General features: G+C 45.5%; 2 protein-coding genes and 1 long non-coding RNA gene across 3 annotated transcripts; 1 reads left to right on the forward strand and 2 right to left on the reverse strand.

The window, feature by feature from the left end:
• Positions 1-749: 749 nt before the first annotated feature.
• LOC100837724 (arogenate dehydratase/prephenate dehydratase 2, chloroplastic) lies at positions 750-6,953 on the reverse strand. The gene is made up of 12 exons (XM_010230457.3): positions 6,568-6,953; positions 6,370-6,431; positions 6,176-6,268; positions 3,643-3,843; positions 3,472-3,555; positions 3,224-3,319; positions 3,073-3,150; positions 2,886-2,975; positions 2,729-2,796; positions 2,541-2,622; positions 2,386-2,476; positions 750-1,211 (listed from the first exon to the last, which is right to left on the reverse strand). Exons 1-11 carry the CDS (start codon positions 6,854-6,856, stop codon positions 2,417-2,419), a joined length of 1,203 nt encoding a protein of 400 aa, XP_010228759.1. The 5' UTR covers positions 6,857-6,953; the 3' UTR covers positions 750-1,211; positions 2,386-2,416.
• Positions 6,954-9,364: 2,411 nt separating this feature from the next.
• LOC112271551 lies at positions 9,365-11,048 on the reverse strand. The gene is made up of 2 exons (XR_002964663.1): positions 10,863-11,048; positions 9,365-9,648 (listed from the first exon to the last, which is right to left on the reverse strand). It is a non-coding gene; the product is annotated as an uncharacterized LOC112271551 (long non-coding RNA).
• A 646-nt stretch (positions 11,049-11,694) lies between these two features.
• MPK3 (mitogen-activated protein kinase 5-like) lies at positions 11,695-13,762 on the forward strand. The gene is made up of 5 exons (NM_001279897.1): positions 11,695-11,846; positions 12,067-12,196; positions 12,302-12,439; positions 12,540-13,056; positions 13,590-13,762. Exons 1-5 carry the CDS (start codon positions 11,695-11,697, stop codon positions 13,760-13,762), a joined length of 1,110 nt encoding a protein of 369 aa, NP_001266826.1.
• The last annotated feature ends 1,146 nt before the right edge of the window (positions 13,763-14,908 follow it).

Genomic DNA, 14,908 nt, shown 5'->3' on the forward strand with positions numbered 1-14,908 from the left:
CCTATTCTTTGACCACATTGACAGAGAGAAAACAAGAATCATATGGCCAAGAGCACATGCTAGATCTAGGAAGCCCAGTTGTAAAATGGTACTAGAGGAGCACATGCCCGGGCGGCTGGAATGTTTCGCCCAGCGCAGAACAATGCCTGCACAGGATGATACTATTCGCCTAAATATCATCTCCACCGATACCTGTCATGCTCGTAGTGGACTAGTACTGCGGAGTATTAATACAGTCAACTGCTCAGTTATCACCCAATGAGGTCACTCTTCATTGACGAGGCGTGCCTGTTTTCTTTGTTCAAACTTCATTGACATACCAATCAGCCAATCTGTCAGCCATCATGGAAACCAAGAAAGACTCTGCAAGGCAGAAAGCTCAGTAAGACTCGCGGGCAGTTTCCCATCGAGGCGTAGTGTCGATTTGTAACAAGATAACCGTTTGTGGTGTCTTTCTATCACAGATGGGCCTAAAATTCCGTTTGTGATTTGTTATCCGAGAAAATTGGTTTGTGATGTCCTCTTTACCACGGCCAGTGGGTTAAAAACATCCCTTCAATGACTTACCATAGAAAGCTCATCAATGACGGAACATCAATGGTTTGTGATGTTATCTGAAGACAGTTATCACGTTATACAGTTTTGATGTTCCGTCATTGATGAGCTTTCTATGGTAAGTGTGTGTTTACCACCTCATAGAAGTTTTCAGGTTTTTGATAGGTTGTATGCCTGGTTTGGGCCATGCTCACTCAACACGAAAAGGCCTCTCTCAGCCAAGCTTGGTAAGGAGCAACAATTAACAACGGAGCGAATTGCTCAGGTGTTAATACTACAACAAATAGCTTACAAGCCTGTTAGGCACCACAATGACTGAACGGTTTGACCAGTCCCTAAAGGCAAAAAAAAAGAAAAAGAAAACAACTCCTCCGCATATATCCAACACCTACAAGCATTCAACACTTTGTTGAGCTCTATCTGTATCTGAACATGACTAGTTTGCTCTCATATAACTGGATGTAAAAGAAGGTTAAGCTTACAGAACACAAGCTACAGGATACATGATATCCCCATGTCCCATGGGACCATTGAGTAGAAAGCAAAAACCACACTATGCAGCTTGTCGATCTGATGTAGCACAAGTTGACTTGGTGTTGCTGACTTTTCAACTGGCTGCAGGATTACCCGCCCATAATGATTCATCCTTTCTAATCCTGGGTTTCAGACATTTCAAATTTAGTATCCTTTGCAAAACACTATCAACGGAGTACTTAATATGGGAAACTAACGGGCATTCCAGTACAACTTTGCATGATCTCAGTTCTCAAGTTGCAGTTGCAGCAAACCTTTTTTTTTGTCTTAGCAGATGACAAACCATAAGCTGCGTTATTCAGTTTTTGTTTCTCAATAGCTACTCGACTATCATGAAGGTCACCAGATTACTTTCTTGTTTAAAAGAAGTAATTTCTGAATTCTTTGCTAATACCCCAGAAAGCCTGCACTAAAAATGCCACTACAACTTTGAATGCTCTCAAGTTACCACTAACTTTTTTGGTCTAGCTATAAAGTCTGTCTCTTAGCTTTTGTTTCTTAATAGCTACACTATCATAAAGGTCACTAGATTACTTGTTTCAGAGAAGTAATTCCTGAATTCTTCAAACCCAGAAAGCCTGCATTCAAAATGCAATGTGCTGTCTCTTCCCTCTTTTAAGTGCAAGTCTTCTCTTGAACTTTATGGGAAGATCTATATAAATCCTCAGACCTTTTCTGCTAATCTACCAATGATATTATCCAACACTGCCTCCAATGTCCAGTCCCAACAGCAAAAGTGCATGAAGTTATGCCAATGGGAAAAATCATCCAAGTTGATACGCATAAGACCATATGCTTGTTTAATCAAATTTTACACTCGCATAGGGCAAATCAAATTTCAGAACTCCATTCTCCAGTTCCTCTCTAATTTCATTTATGAAAAGAAAATTTTCCTATTTAACAAGATCTTATTTGGGAATTTTGAAGAAGTTCCGGCACAGCCAAACGTAAAGATTCAAAGACCATGCGATTGCGGTATATTTTTTTTCTTTCCCAAATCACCTTATTTTCACTTTGTCGAGCTCCACAATGCAGTTCAGTATTCTAGTTCTACACTTCTACACAACCTGAACAAGCCCAGGGGCATACCAGCTGTCAAATTCCTACATTTTATGAGTCAGTCGGCCTAAACCCTACCCAGATTGGCCCTGCAGTCTGCAGAGTTGCATGTTTCTGATTTTTTTACACCAAGAAAAGCTGTACTTTCCTTGTACTGTTATACAAACCATAGCTACCAAAAGATTGGTGTTTATTTATGTTCAAAGAAAAAGGCACACATATATAATGATCACTCACTAGGATCTGATTTGCAGTAGGTATTTGCTATTCAGGCTTCGCTCACATCTGTAGGATAGCTCCCCAGGACTCTTAAAAAGGTTGCAAACTCCTGTAAAAAAGCAACATGAGTCACTGTTCGCTTGACACCGGATCAAACAACCAAGAAAGATCACCTTCAAATTTCCAAGAGCATTCTGAGTTTTTGGATCGGCCATCGATGCGTCGAGGTCAACATAAAATAGGTAGTCGAAGTACCTGGTTCAGCCAATGATCAGATGGGCTAAGAACTGGATGTTCACATGTTTTTTAGGACTGCATGAAACAAAGTTGAACTATGGAGGTCATAGGGTTGTTATCTAACTTGATGGGTGTGGAGAAGGTATCATCAGCTATACGGAAAGGCCTTTTCTTGTGCGGGCGGCTTTCTATCTGCACGTCCATTTAAAAGGTAAGACACACTGCTAGTGAATTATTTGTGCAAAAACAAACAAGTGACAAAGCAAAGCTGTTTAATATACCTTGGTGAGATTGATTTCCCTCAGTGCAAAAACTGCAAGTGCCTTGAAGAGCTGCCCAGGTCCTTCTTCAAGTGAAAACACTATGCTAGTCTGAAAATCAAATGGTCATACGGCAAATCAATTGGACTTGTTCCCCCCTTGGGAACTGGAGGGAAGATGAAAGAGAGTTCCGAATGTAATTTTGTACCTTGAATGGTTTATCAGTACGAGGTATAATAGGTTCTCGAGCAAGCATCATAAAACGGGTGACATTGACTTTTTCGTCCTAAGGAAAGAGGTGGACCAATGTTGAGGATAAAGAACACCACAATATCCCGATTTAGCATGAAATCAGATACCTGAATATTTTCAGCAAGAATATCCAGTCCATAAAGTTCAGCAGCTAATGAACTGGCAATAGCACCGGTATCTTGGAGCATTTGTTCTGCGACAAACTATGAAAGAAGCACATGATTAATCACAAAAAAATGACTTGATGAGTTACTTGAAATCGATCTTTTATAAAATTGACATAGAATTGCTCAAAAAGATTGAACGAAATATATATCCATTAAATGATGTATTCCAGGGAGAAGTATCATTCTACCTTTGCTGCACCAGCAGTGTCATCAACAGCTTGTCTATGTTCAATTCCCAACTCTGTCAATGTATGCTCACATTGCGCAAGAGCCTAAGAATTAAAAATGTGCTCACATGGTTATTAACTTATTACACGCAAATTTGGAAATATTAAGACCACATTATCCAAGAGGTTTACCTGGGGATGACTCATGGCACTGCTTAGGTTTCCAATCTTCACGCCACGATTGGCTAACAAGCAATGCCGAACTGCAAGGCGAACCTCTCCAACTATGTGCAACCCATGCCGAAGTAAAAGGTCATAGTTCCGATGTATGCTACCACCCAATGTATTCTCAAGTGGCAGCACAGCCCTATCAACTATCCAGTTTTCAACAGCCTGATAAAGGACCAGAAGACATCAAAACTTTGTCATGTTTATTTGCTTGTGTGTTACAAAGTACAAACACCATTCCTAGGAGGAAGTATTTGAGGAAGAAAACTATCTTTAATGTGACATTCAGAATCGGGGGTTCTCATTTTTGGACTTTGTTAAGCTTCTGTACAAGGGTTTTTGGTAATGGTAGGAGAACAAGGTTTTTGGAAGATGAGTGTGTTGGTGGAAAACCTGTTGCCAATCAGTTTCCTATGCTGTACGGCCTTGAGCCAGGACATCTCTGTGGCCAAGATAATGCAGGAAAGCCCGGGGGCTCTAAGATTTAGGAGAATCTTCGTAGGGGAAACTCTTGACAGTGGAATTTGTTGAAATGGTATGTCAGGATGTCAAACTGCCTGGCATGAAAGATAAACTGTTTTGGAAGTTAGATGGAAAAGGTTTTTTTTTTCAGTTAGCTCGAAGCTTAGAGCTTTCAACATGCAGCAACTCCCGTATCAGTTCAAACTTTGGCGTGTTAAGCTTCCCCTTGAAATTAAAAATTTCCTTTGGTTTGTTCATAGACATAGCATTCTGACCAAGGATGTTCTAAAGAAAAGGGGAAGGGAGGCAGGAGGTGAAAATTGAAAACTGTGCTTTTTGCTGAAGCAAAGAGACACAAGATCATCTGTTTTTTACCTGTTCATCGGCAAGATACGCATACAGAGTTATTAAATGCAGTTTTGGTTTTCCTTGTATCCTTGGGAATGCTCAAGAGTTACTGGATAACTGGTTGAGTAATTTTACCAAGGCTGAGAGATCATGCACAATCATTGGTATTGCTGCTGTTTTCTGGATCCTATGGAAAACAAGAAACAATACCTTGTTTTCGTAACATTTTACCACATGATCCCACTGCAGTAAAGTACACTATCTGTTGAACCATTGAATTCTGGTCAGGTCTTCAGACAGACACAAGACACTCCTCCTAGGTTACGCGACGGCTATGGCGAGTAATGGCCGAAACCTTCAATCGAGCATGGCATGGGCGCCAATTACTCTCCAGATTGAAGCTGATGGTTGAGGGATAGTGTTCCAAATGTGTGATTCTGTGACGATGAGTTCGAGCAAGCCGACTTCCTGTGTTTGCCCCAGAGTTTTCATCTCTAATTGTTGTAGTGTCAATGTCTGTGTTTCTCCGGCATCCACACCAGTGTATGGTGGAGCTGGCGCTCGGTGTTGCTCGTTTAGTTGGTGATTTTTGAACCTGTTGTGTTAAGCCAGACTTAACTCATGTAGTGTGTTTGTGGTTTGAAATCGGAGGGCCGTGGCCCCTCTGTTATATTAAAAAAAGGTACAATCACTACGAATATGTATTACCAATATGGAATGCAAGTAATATATTTGCAATACAAAAGTCACGAACTATAATGTCCAGAAGATAACAGAGAAACAAAACAAGACATTCTCGAAGGAAAGAAATAAACTCCTGTCCCCAAAAAAACTAGTTTATAAGAAGATTTGTTGCTATAATACTCTTCTGTTTCCCCTAAATGATTTCATTTTGGGCATAGGAAAAATAAAGCTTCCAAAGCTTTTACTACCAATATCTTTAAATACTTTAACTAAATACTTGGAAATCGTAAGTATAAATTTGTCTCAAAAAGACAAAGTATTTTTGCAATATGCAATTTGGATTCTATAGATATTACTGCAAATATAAACTAACGGTCGATGTTGTGTTTTGGACCATGCCAATGTCAAAAGCAACAGCTTTTAGGGAACTGGAGTGAGTAACTTATTTGAGAGCTAACAGTTAAGAAGTCCCCTGTTTAATAGCTTATTCCCACAACTCACATACCAGATAAAATTAAGCATTTTATATAAAAAACTATTATGGACAACTGATATGTGCCTGTGCCTGTGCCTGTGCCAGTGACAGTTCTTTCGAGAAAGGAGTATTTCTCTGAGTAATACTGGCATGTTGGATCTAAATATAGTAAAATGGAACGATAGCACACCCAACTCAGTCTGCAAATTCCAAAATCCTGAACAGATGTCATATAGCAAAGTAAACTTTTCCACACGCAAAAAAAAAACTTTTTCATTTAGATGTACATTAACCGAAATCTCATCAAACGAATAAGAAATGTACCTCTGTCACCAACAAAATCATATAATCCCTCCGTCCAACAAAGGATGTCTCAACTTTGACTAAATTTGAATGCATCTATACACTAAGTCATGTCTAGATACATTCAAATTTTGAGAAACTTGAGACATCCTTTGTTGGACGGAGGGAGTACAGTATAAAACAAACAGACTAGAAAATGCCCTAAAGGGAATCCCACTACGACACCTGAAATGCAGTATCGAAGTGCTCGCAGGGCACGGTCTGGCAATTGGGATATGCCTTCTTCGCCGCCGCCTCGCTGTACGCTCCAGGGAAGCCCTGGGTAATCACCAAAACAAAACTCCCATCAGATTTTCCACGAAAAGCGCAGGGAATGATACGGAATGAAACTGAATGACCACAGGCGTTTCGTCAAGCACCTGGTAGGCCACCTTGAGGCCCTCCCCGCTCGTCTCCATAAGGTCCGCATTCGTGAGCGGCCCTAATAACCCCGACACAGAATGACAGAACCACCACACACCCACGACAAAACCACCGAGTGATTAACAATTTTTCCCCACAAAACAAAACAAAAAACGAGCTGAAATCGGCTAAAAATGCGTCGCCGCTCGACTTACTTGGCAGCCCGTGGGGATCGCGGTACACGGGGACAGGGGAGTCCGCGACAGGTATAGGCGGGGCCCGGAGGCCTTTGAGGTCCGCGGACCCTACGCCGTCCGCCACGGTCGGCCGGGGCCGCGAGGCAGAAGGGAGTGGGGCGGAGTTGGAGTTAGTGGCGCTGCTGCATTTGAGGGAGTGGCGAGGTGACGGGGAGGGAGAGGACGAAGAGGGGGAGGCGACGGCGCCGGAGGCGGAGCGGGTTCGGGCGGGGAAGAAGGAGAGCCGGGGGCAAGTCATGGAGGCCATAGCCGCCCGGCGCGCTCGCTAAGCTGCTACGCAGCAGGTAGAGAAGACGAGAAGCGGAAAAAGGGAAATTCGCCCACGGGTTTCCCAGACTACCAGACGTGACACGAGATTTGTTTTGAGGGGTGGAAAGTGGAACACCGATGCACACGGGCGTGGCCACGTGAGATTGGAGAGCCGACAATTGAAGAATGTACGCATCCTTCTTATGTTTTTTTTTATAAACACAGTAGTTTTCTGATCGTGGGTACGGAGATAAGATCATCAAGTTCGATGAATTGGGCAGATTTCTGTTAGAATTTGGAAGAGAAAATTAGCTAGAACCGTCACAATCGGGGCAACTGTCTAGAAAAACCACATTTTTATATTATTTTTTGTAAATTACCACCACTTTCGGAGCAACGAGTACTCCCGCGCACTGATCCGCTGGAGGGCGGCGGCGCGGCCGAACAGCTCGCCGGAGGCGAGCCCTCGTGGCGGCGGCGAACAGCGCTAGGCGCGGGCAGGCTTTGGGGCGGCAAATCGACTACGGAGAGAGGGAGAAGGAGGAGGCGCTCACCACGAGAAGAATAGTGGGCTTGGGCAGAGCAGCCGCTGTCGGTGGAGACTCGGCGACGGCGGGGGTCGCTACGGCTCGAAGGAGCTCCCCGGAGAGGAGGCATGGGATCTGCAATGTTGTGGCAGTCCTCGGCGGCTTGGCACGGAGTCAGGGAAGGCACGGGAGGAGCGACGTGCATCACGACGGCGCTTCTGCCGGAGGCGGAGAAGAAGATGGTCGCGCGGGGCCACAGCGTCGTGGCAATCCCGCGTGTACTTCGCGTCCGGCGCGGCGATGCTGGCGCTGCTGCCGCGCTCGCCGGCCACGGTGGACGCCTAGGCCAGCATGGAGCCACCGTGGACCTGACATGTGGGCCCCACTGTCAGTTTTTCCATCAAAATGGGATCAACCAGCGGATCAGTGCGCGGGAGTACTCGCTGCCCCGAAAGTGATGGGCCCAAGCCTAATCCCTAATTAAATTCGGTAAAATCTAAAAATTTCATGTATAAAGTGAATCCGATGAGCGTAAATAGTCTCGTGTTGCAAGCAAAGAGAGAGGAAAACCAATCGTATAATAGACGTTGACTCTCTCCACTAGAAAAAGACCATATGGGTTCTCCACCCGTTCTCCTCCTTCACCGTCACCCGCACGCGTCCTTCGCGTTCGTAAATCGAACCTGGGTGGGACAGGTAATTATTATCTCCTGAAGCAATACGTGTGTCATAAGTATGATATATTTAGAGTTGTTTCGGGTTTCCTCACCCAAACTGGCATTTGCCCACATGGCCATATAACGAAGTGACCATGTCTCTCGAAACGAAACACATAAAACCGAGCCTAGGGTTTTACCTCTTCTCGACGTTGCGTCGCCATCATAATCAACCTTGCTTCGAACGCCGGTGTGCACCGACGAACAGGAGAGCAGGTCTTCGAAATCTTCCGCTCTTGCATGTTTGTTGGTTACTGCCAGGGACGGATTTAGGGGCCCCCCTAACAAATTAGCGATCCTTTTGTGATTACCGTATTTGAGCTAGTTTTAAGCCTTTTCGCCCCGGATCTTGGCCCATTATTCTCTGAAGCCCATCAATGAAAAGGCAGCCCAACGGCCCCCCCCCCACCCCCCCCAAATGACAAAAAATTGACAACACCCTTTAAGAAAATTTGGAAGACTCACTAACAGGATTTCACGCTTTTTCTAACGTCATCGCTTGGGTACGCTCTTTTCTAGAGGTAGGATCTATTCGCTTCCTGCCGTATTAAATCATTATGTATCTTTATTTTTTATAATGGCGGCACTCTTTTCGTCCTCTCACCGAGATTACATATTTCTTAGGAATTTAATTGTCTTGGTTATCGTACATTCTGCGTAAGACATATACTCCCTCCATCCGTTTTTCTAGGCTGAAATTTGCTACTCCATACTAAGACAGTCTGTTCATTGATTTGGAGCAGCTGCATGCCAGCTTCATTTGTTTGTTTATGAGCATGCCGTTGTGGGTCCGCATGAGAAGTACGCATATTAATATCGGACTGCATGGTCGGCCATTTTCCTTTGTAGCAAACAAATCAGCCGCGTACACAAAATTTTCAGAAATTCATCGCCTTGGGACTATTTCTTGAAGTGATTGTACTCTGTTGTGGTAATATATTTAGGTATAAAATCTTTCCCATTGCCCCGAAAAAAATATCGTACTGCACATAAAGAAATGTGTGCCTACTAAAGACGGACAGAGAAAGAGTATATCATAATGTTGACTAGTTGTTCGGTTGTTTTATACTAGTATCTTGCAATATCTTGTCATTACCATCATCTAATTTTATTTTCAGATTTTTTATTTGCGGATAGTAGCGTTGTCGATGCCAAGCAAATCATCCTCCCAGGGCCTCGAGCCCTCGATGTTGCGCGCGGTTAGCGGTGAGCGTAATCCACGGTACTCGTGGGGATACATGAAAGTAATGCACTAGATTGGCGTTTGACAAATCTGTGGGGATAGCTAAAATTTCATTTTCTCGACAATACACGAATTCAAGAACAACTTATATGTGCACGTGTGTAGTACGAATACTCGATGTCTATCCATATATCTGAATCTACTAACTAGAACATAACCGGAGTCCGGAGGGCAAAACAGTCTATCATACCTGAATCATGGTGCTTTGTACTAGCAGATTAGTGAGTTCAGCTCGCAATCACAACCTTGGTTTCTAAGCCTCCATCGGTGCCTCGTTCCAATCGGCTGGGCAAATATAGTACTCCTGGGACATTTACCACCAGCGGTACACATCAATTAGTTAGCAGTCTTCGTCTATCTGGCCACTTTTAAGCGATAATTAACGGTCAAATTGCGGCACTGCCACATCCACTGCTGCTATACTAATCAGCATCGAGCCGCCTTGTCTCTCTATCCCGATCTAATCTCCGATGACGTTCGTGCTTACCCCGAGGATCGATACGTATATCCTCTTCGGCATCCATGGATCTCGTTCGAATCAGACACCCTTTTGACGGCTCGAATAGACAGTGAAAATGTTGTTTAATTTGTGGCTACTTTATTCCGGATACGATCCTGACGTCTTAATACTTGTCGGCAACAATTACGCAACTTGTAGTTCTTCCGAACTTAGAGAAGAAGCTTCCGTGGATTAGGAAGCATCGCAGGGGCGAAGCTTCACCGGTATCATAATTTTCAGGAGGAAATGGAGAATTATTTCCTAAAATACGGAAATGGAGAATTATGTTATGCTTCCACCGGCCGGGCATGGCATGTTAGACTTTAAAAATGAACAAGAGGACATCTTCGTTGACATCCAGCATAATTGCCCAGGAAATATTTTTAAGCACTTTTAGTTTTCTGGCTTACATAGATATGTATAATGGATTAATGGGTAGTTTTATTCTGGAACTTGTAGTACATTTCAACCTGTGTCTCACTTAAAGTAACCACTACTTAGATGTGTTATTCATCTATTCTCCACACTGGCCATTTGTTTCTTGGTATCCGTGTAGTACCTCTTGTTGAGGATGCTCTAAGGATTCTCCTCATGAGGGTGGGACATTCTGGTAATTCATACTTTTTCCGTAGAATGTTTCAACTTTTATTAAATTTGAATGCATTTATACATTAAGTTATGTCTAGATACATTCAAATTTTGACAAACTTGAGACATACTTTGTTGGACGGAGAGAGTATTAAAGAAAACATGACACTAACTATAAGAAAATGGGGCATAAAAAGTCTTTTGTCAGGTTTATGCGGCACTTGCTCTTGAGAGCACAAAAACAATATAGTCTCGCCGGAGCTCGTGGCCATTTGGATTTTCGGAAAACCTAGTCTCACTGAGGGGTGAATCTAGATGACTAGATGAGCAAACCACCCATGTCAGCTCCATTATGTTGGGTTTGTCTTCTGTACATCAACAGTGACCGGCACCAACTTACTCTTAATCTGCAAGTTTTTTATTGGATTTACCTGCACCCAGTGCCTACGGCGCGGCGTAGCCGAGAGGAGGACGTGATTCGACGGTCTTGCACGACCGCTCTTGATCGGGACGCAGGATCTCCAGCAGTCCTCCATGTTTCGAGCCGTCGGCTCGAGGACGCCAGACTTCCTTCCCAATCGGAGCGTTCTCTACGCTGTAGAAGGGGAAGAAAAACGCTAGAAATAAGAGCGAGTGGCCGGTCAAATGGCACCACGCCAAGCAGAATTTCCCAATACCGCGTCGGCTGCTACTCCATCCGCTCCGTCCACATCGCTCCCATGGAAATCCACGCCCGCGACGACCTCGACCACTGACAGCCTGACACGCTGGACCCCCGTGTACACACACACAGCCTCGCAAACACTTGCCAACCCCACCTGTCAGCTACACGGCTCTCGATCCAAACCCGTCGCGGTTGGTGCGTCCATCCAAGGGGAGCCGCCGCGGTCGTTTGACCGTTGAAACTGCCGGGGCCGTCCGATGCGCACGCTTCCTCCGTCGAGCCGTACGTCCCTACCCTTAATTCCCCGGGCAACACGGGCAAAATGAGAAGAGACCTGCATGTACAGTGTACAGACCCTCTCGTTCGCTTTCTCGTAACCTTCCTGGGCCGGAGACCGGGGGCGAGCCGCCCTTTTCTATTTATAATTCTCTCCGCTTCTCCCCCTTCATAAATCGGGGGCTCAGCATAAAGTCAATTGGGTGCGCGTGCTGCTTGTGATCGAGTTTGTTTTGAGCGGAGCGGAGAGGGCAGGAGGCAGGAGGGGATTTGTTTGGGGGATTTCCGGATTCGTGGTGTGTTTTGGGCGAGAGGGGATCGGAATGGACGGCGCTCCGGTGGCCGAGTTCCGGCCGACGATGACGCACGGCGGCAGGTTCCTCCTGTACAACATATTCGGCAACCAGTTCGAGATCACGGCCAAGTACCAGCCGCCCATCATGCCCATCGGCCGTGGCGCCTACGGGATCGTCTGGTACGTTTTGATCCTTGCTCGCCAGCATCAATCCCCTCCCTAAGTTGAAACTTGTTGATTGGTATCTTCTGGGGAAAGATACCAATCACCCCTTTCTTTACTGAGCACTGGTTCTGCAGTTGTTGAGCAAATATAGTTAATCTGCCAGTGCTGTTGTGGGTTGGTGTGGTGTTTAATTTTTGTCCCTGAAATTTTCCGTTTCTGATGTGCGTGCCGACAGCTCGGTGATGAACTTTGAGACCAGGGAGATGGTGGCAATCAAGAAGATCGCAAACGCGTTCGACAACAACATGGATGCCAAGCGCACGCTCCGGGAGATCAAGCTCCTCAGGCACCTCGACCACGAGAACGTAATTCTTCTCGTCTCTGACACCGGTCTTAATTGCGGCTTCAATTTCATAATAATTCGGCACTAACTGTTACGCCGCGCGCATGTGGACGAACACAAAAAACAGATCGTTGGCCTGAGAGACGTGATCCCGCCGGCGATCCCGCAGTCGTTCAACGACGTGTACATCGCCACGGAGCTCATGGACACGGACCTCCACCACATCATCCGCTCCAACCAGGAGCTCTCAGAAGAGCACTGCCAGGTAATTAAGGGACGGAACTAATATCAAGCGATGTGTGCTTTGATTTCAAAATGTTCCCGTTTACTAACTGGGGATCATATATATATTGGTGCGTTTGCAGTACTTTCTGTACCAGCTGCTGCGGGGGCTCAAGTACATCCACTCGGCGAACGTGATCCACCGGGACCTGAAGCCCAGCAACCTGCTGCTGAACGCCAACTGCGACCTCAAGATCTGCGACTTCGGCCTCGCGCGGCCGTCGTCGGAGAGCGACATGATGACGGAGTACGTGGTGACGCGGTGGTACAGGGCGCCCGAGCTGCTGCTCAACTCCACCGACTACTCCGCCGCCATCGACGTCTGGTCCGTCGGCTGCATCTTCATGGAGCTCATCAACCGGGCGCCGCTCTTCCCGGGGAGAGACCACATGCACCAGATGCGGCTCATCACCGAGGTCATCGGGACCCCGACCGACGACGACCTGGGGTTCATCCGGAACGAGGACGCCAGGAGGTACATGAGGCACCTGCCGCAGTTCCCCCGCCGCCCCTTCCCGGCCCAGTTCCCCCGGGTGCAGCCCGCCGCGCTCGACCTCATAGAGCGGATGCTCGCCTTCAATCCCCTCCAGAGGATCACAGGTACATACATACGCTCCTCCGTCTGCTTTACTTCTCCCTTTCTCGTGTAGTATAAATTTACTAGTACTATTAGTGCTGGTCAAAGCGCCGTGCTTTGCTGATTGACGAGTCTGGTCAGTGTTGTTGGTTAACATTACTATGCTGTTCGTTGGTGTTATAGACAGAGGCAAATCTGCTGCTGCCGCCACTTTCGACCCTATTTTAAGATTCCTGCGTGTGGACATGTGCTCTCTTTTTAGGCAAAACCATGTGTTCTCTCCACTAAATTTAGAGAAGATCTCTTGCGTATCTTATAAGGAGATATCCGCAGTTGACGACACCGTAGTGCGGTATAAACGCTCTCATGGAAGAACAAGTGCGTTTTCGGCAACAACTAAAAAAGGAACAGATCTGCTGCAGTCAGTCTAGAAATTGCTCTTGTGGATCCTTTACTAAAAAAGGAACAGTCTCATGTATCGGTTTCAGAAAGCAAGAGCTTTTAGACCTGCGACTCATGTGGATTCTTAACTGAAATTGCACTTCTTGTCATGCAGTGGAAGAAGCGCTGGAGCATCCGTACCTGGAGCGGCTGCACGACATCGCGGACGAGCCCATCTGCACGGACCCGTTCTCCTTCGACTTCGAGCAGCACCCTTTGACGGAAGACCAGATGAAGCAGCTGATATTCAACGAGGCCCTCGAACTGAACCCCAACTTCCGATACTAGATGATTCATCCTCTCCCCCAATAGTGCGATTTCAGTGTAAACATGCTTTGTAAATAGGAGCGAGATAGATCAAAGGAGGCCCGGTGAACCCAACACTGCATTTGTTTGTTTATTCCGTGTAAGTTGCTGCTGCTACTTTCAGACGTTTGATGTCCTCGGCTGTGCGAATAAAAATGCTTGGACTTCCGAGTATGGTTTGGGAGCACATCATCAATCTCTACTTATGGCTTTTGCCAAATGCATGCAGAATTTGCCTCGTTGCCAGATGCATCCAGGAGTATTTCACAGACTTTGCTACAAAGTGAACTGCAAGCGTACATAAACATTGAAATGTTATTCAAATTGTCTGAAATTTACACAAACCAAATGCAGGTGCTCTGGAAAATTTGGACAAAACTGTCAACCGCAAACGAGGAACGAATGGGGTCCTGTTTCCTGGTCTTGACTGGTTGCCTGCATTCCGAATCACGAGATGTGCAAGTGCTTTCATAAGCTCTTTCCCTGCACCCGGAATTCAGATCTACATTGTCTGCATCCCCATGAAGACGTGGTAACTTGACTGACTCCGTCACCACAGGACAGCGAACACAAGGCACCAACTGGTAGTCAAATGTCAACTTAATATGGGGAAAAAATCTGGTAGAACAGCTCTAACTGGCTAACTGCATCAGTAGCAACGATGCTCTGGCTACAAAACTGGTGGAAGGATGACATGCTTCTGAATCTCATTAGGAAACGAAGTGATTTAGATTAATATTGCTACTCCAGTTCATTAGAAGGAATTGAATGTAACAACAAACTAGCTCAATTTTCATACCAACACAAGGACTAACCAAACCACCAAAAGTTCCTTGCTCTAAATTCACATTCCCCATACTATTTAACACCAAATAACACAGTACTCTAAATTATGAAAAAGAGCGACTCAGTACTTTTGCATAACAGAGTCAAACTTGTTACCAAATAGGAGTAACATGGGATTCAAACTTACGAAGATGACTCAGTATTATTGCAGAACCACAGTGAGTCAGAGGATAATCCTAACAGAAGCAGTTTGGCAAAATCCAGTGCATTTCCTTAGTTCACACAGAATCTGCACAGGATACATGAAAAGCACTTCTGCATTTCCATCCTATTTGTCACCAA

This window comes from Brachypodium distachyon, chromosome 1, assembly GCF_000005505.3.
Source record: "Brachypodium distachyon strain Bd21 chromosome 1, Brachypodium_distachyon_v3.0, whole genome shotgun sequence".
NCBI lineage: Eukaryota > Viridiplantae > Streptophyta > Magnoliopsida > Poales > Poaceae > Brachypodium > Brachypodium distachyon.

What these genes read in the sequence shown, in the direction of transcription:
- LOC100837724 (XM_010230457.3), bottom strand. Translation starts at nt 6,856, where the DNA reads ATGGCCTCCATGACTTGCCCCCGGCTCTCCTTCTTCCCCGCCCGAACC. An exon ending in ACACTGCTGGTGCAGCAAAG is followed by an intron (nt 3,320 to 3,471) that starts GTAGAATGATAC and finishes CTTCTTTCATAG; the next exon opens with TTTGTCGCAGAACAAATGCT. An exon ending in GTACTGATAAACCATTCAAG is followed by an intron (nt 2,976 to 3,072) that starts GTACAAAATTAC and finishes TTTGATTTTCAG; the next exon opens with ACTAGCATAGTGTTTTCACT.
- MPK3 (NM_001279897.1), top strand. Translation starts at nt 11,695, where the DNA reads ATGGACGGCGCTCCGGTGGCCGAGTTCCGGCCGACGATGACGCACGGC. An exon ending in GGCGCCTACGGGATCGTCTG is followed by an intron (nt 11,847 to 12,066) that starts GTACGTTTTGAT and finishes GCGTGCCGACAG; the next exon opens with CTCGGTGATGAACTTTGAGA. An exon ending in TCCCCTCCAGAGGATCACAG is followed by an intron (nt 13,057 to 13,589) that starts GTACATACATAC and finishes CTTGTCATGCAG; the next exon opens with TGGAAGAAGCGCTGGAGCAT.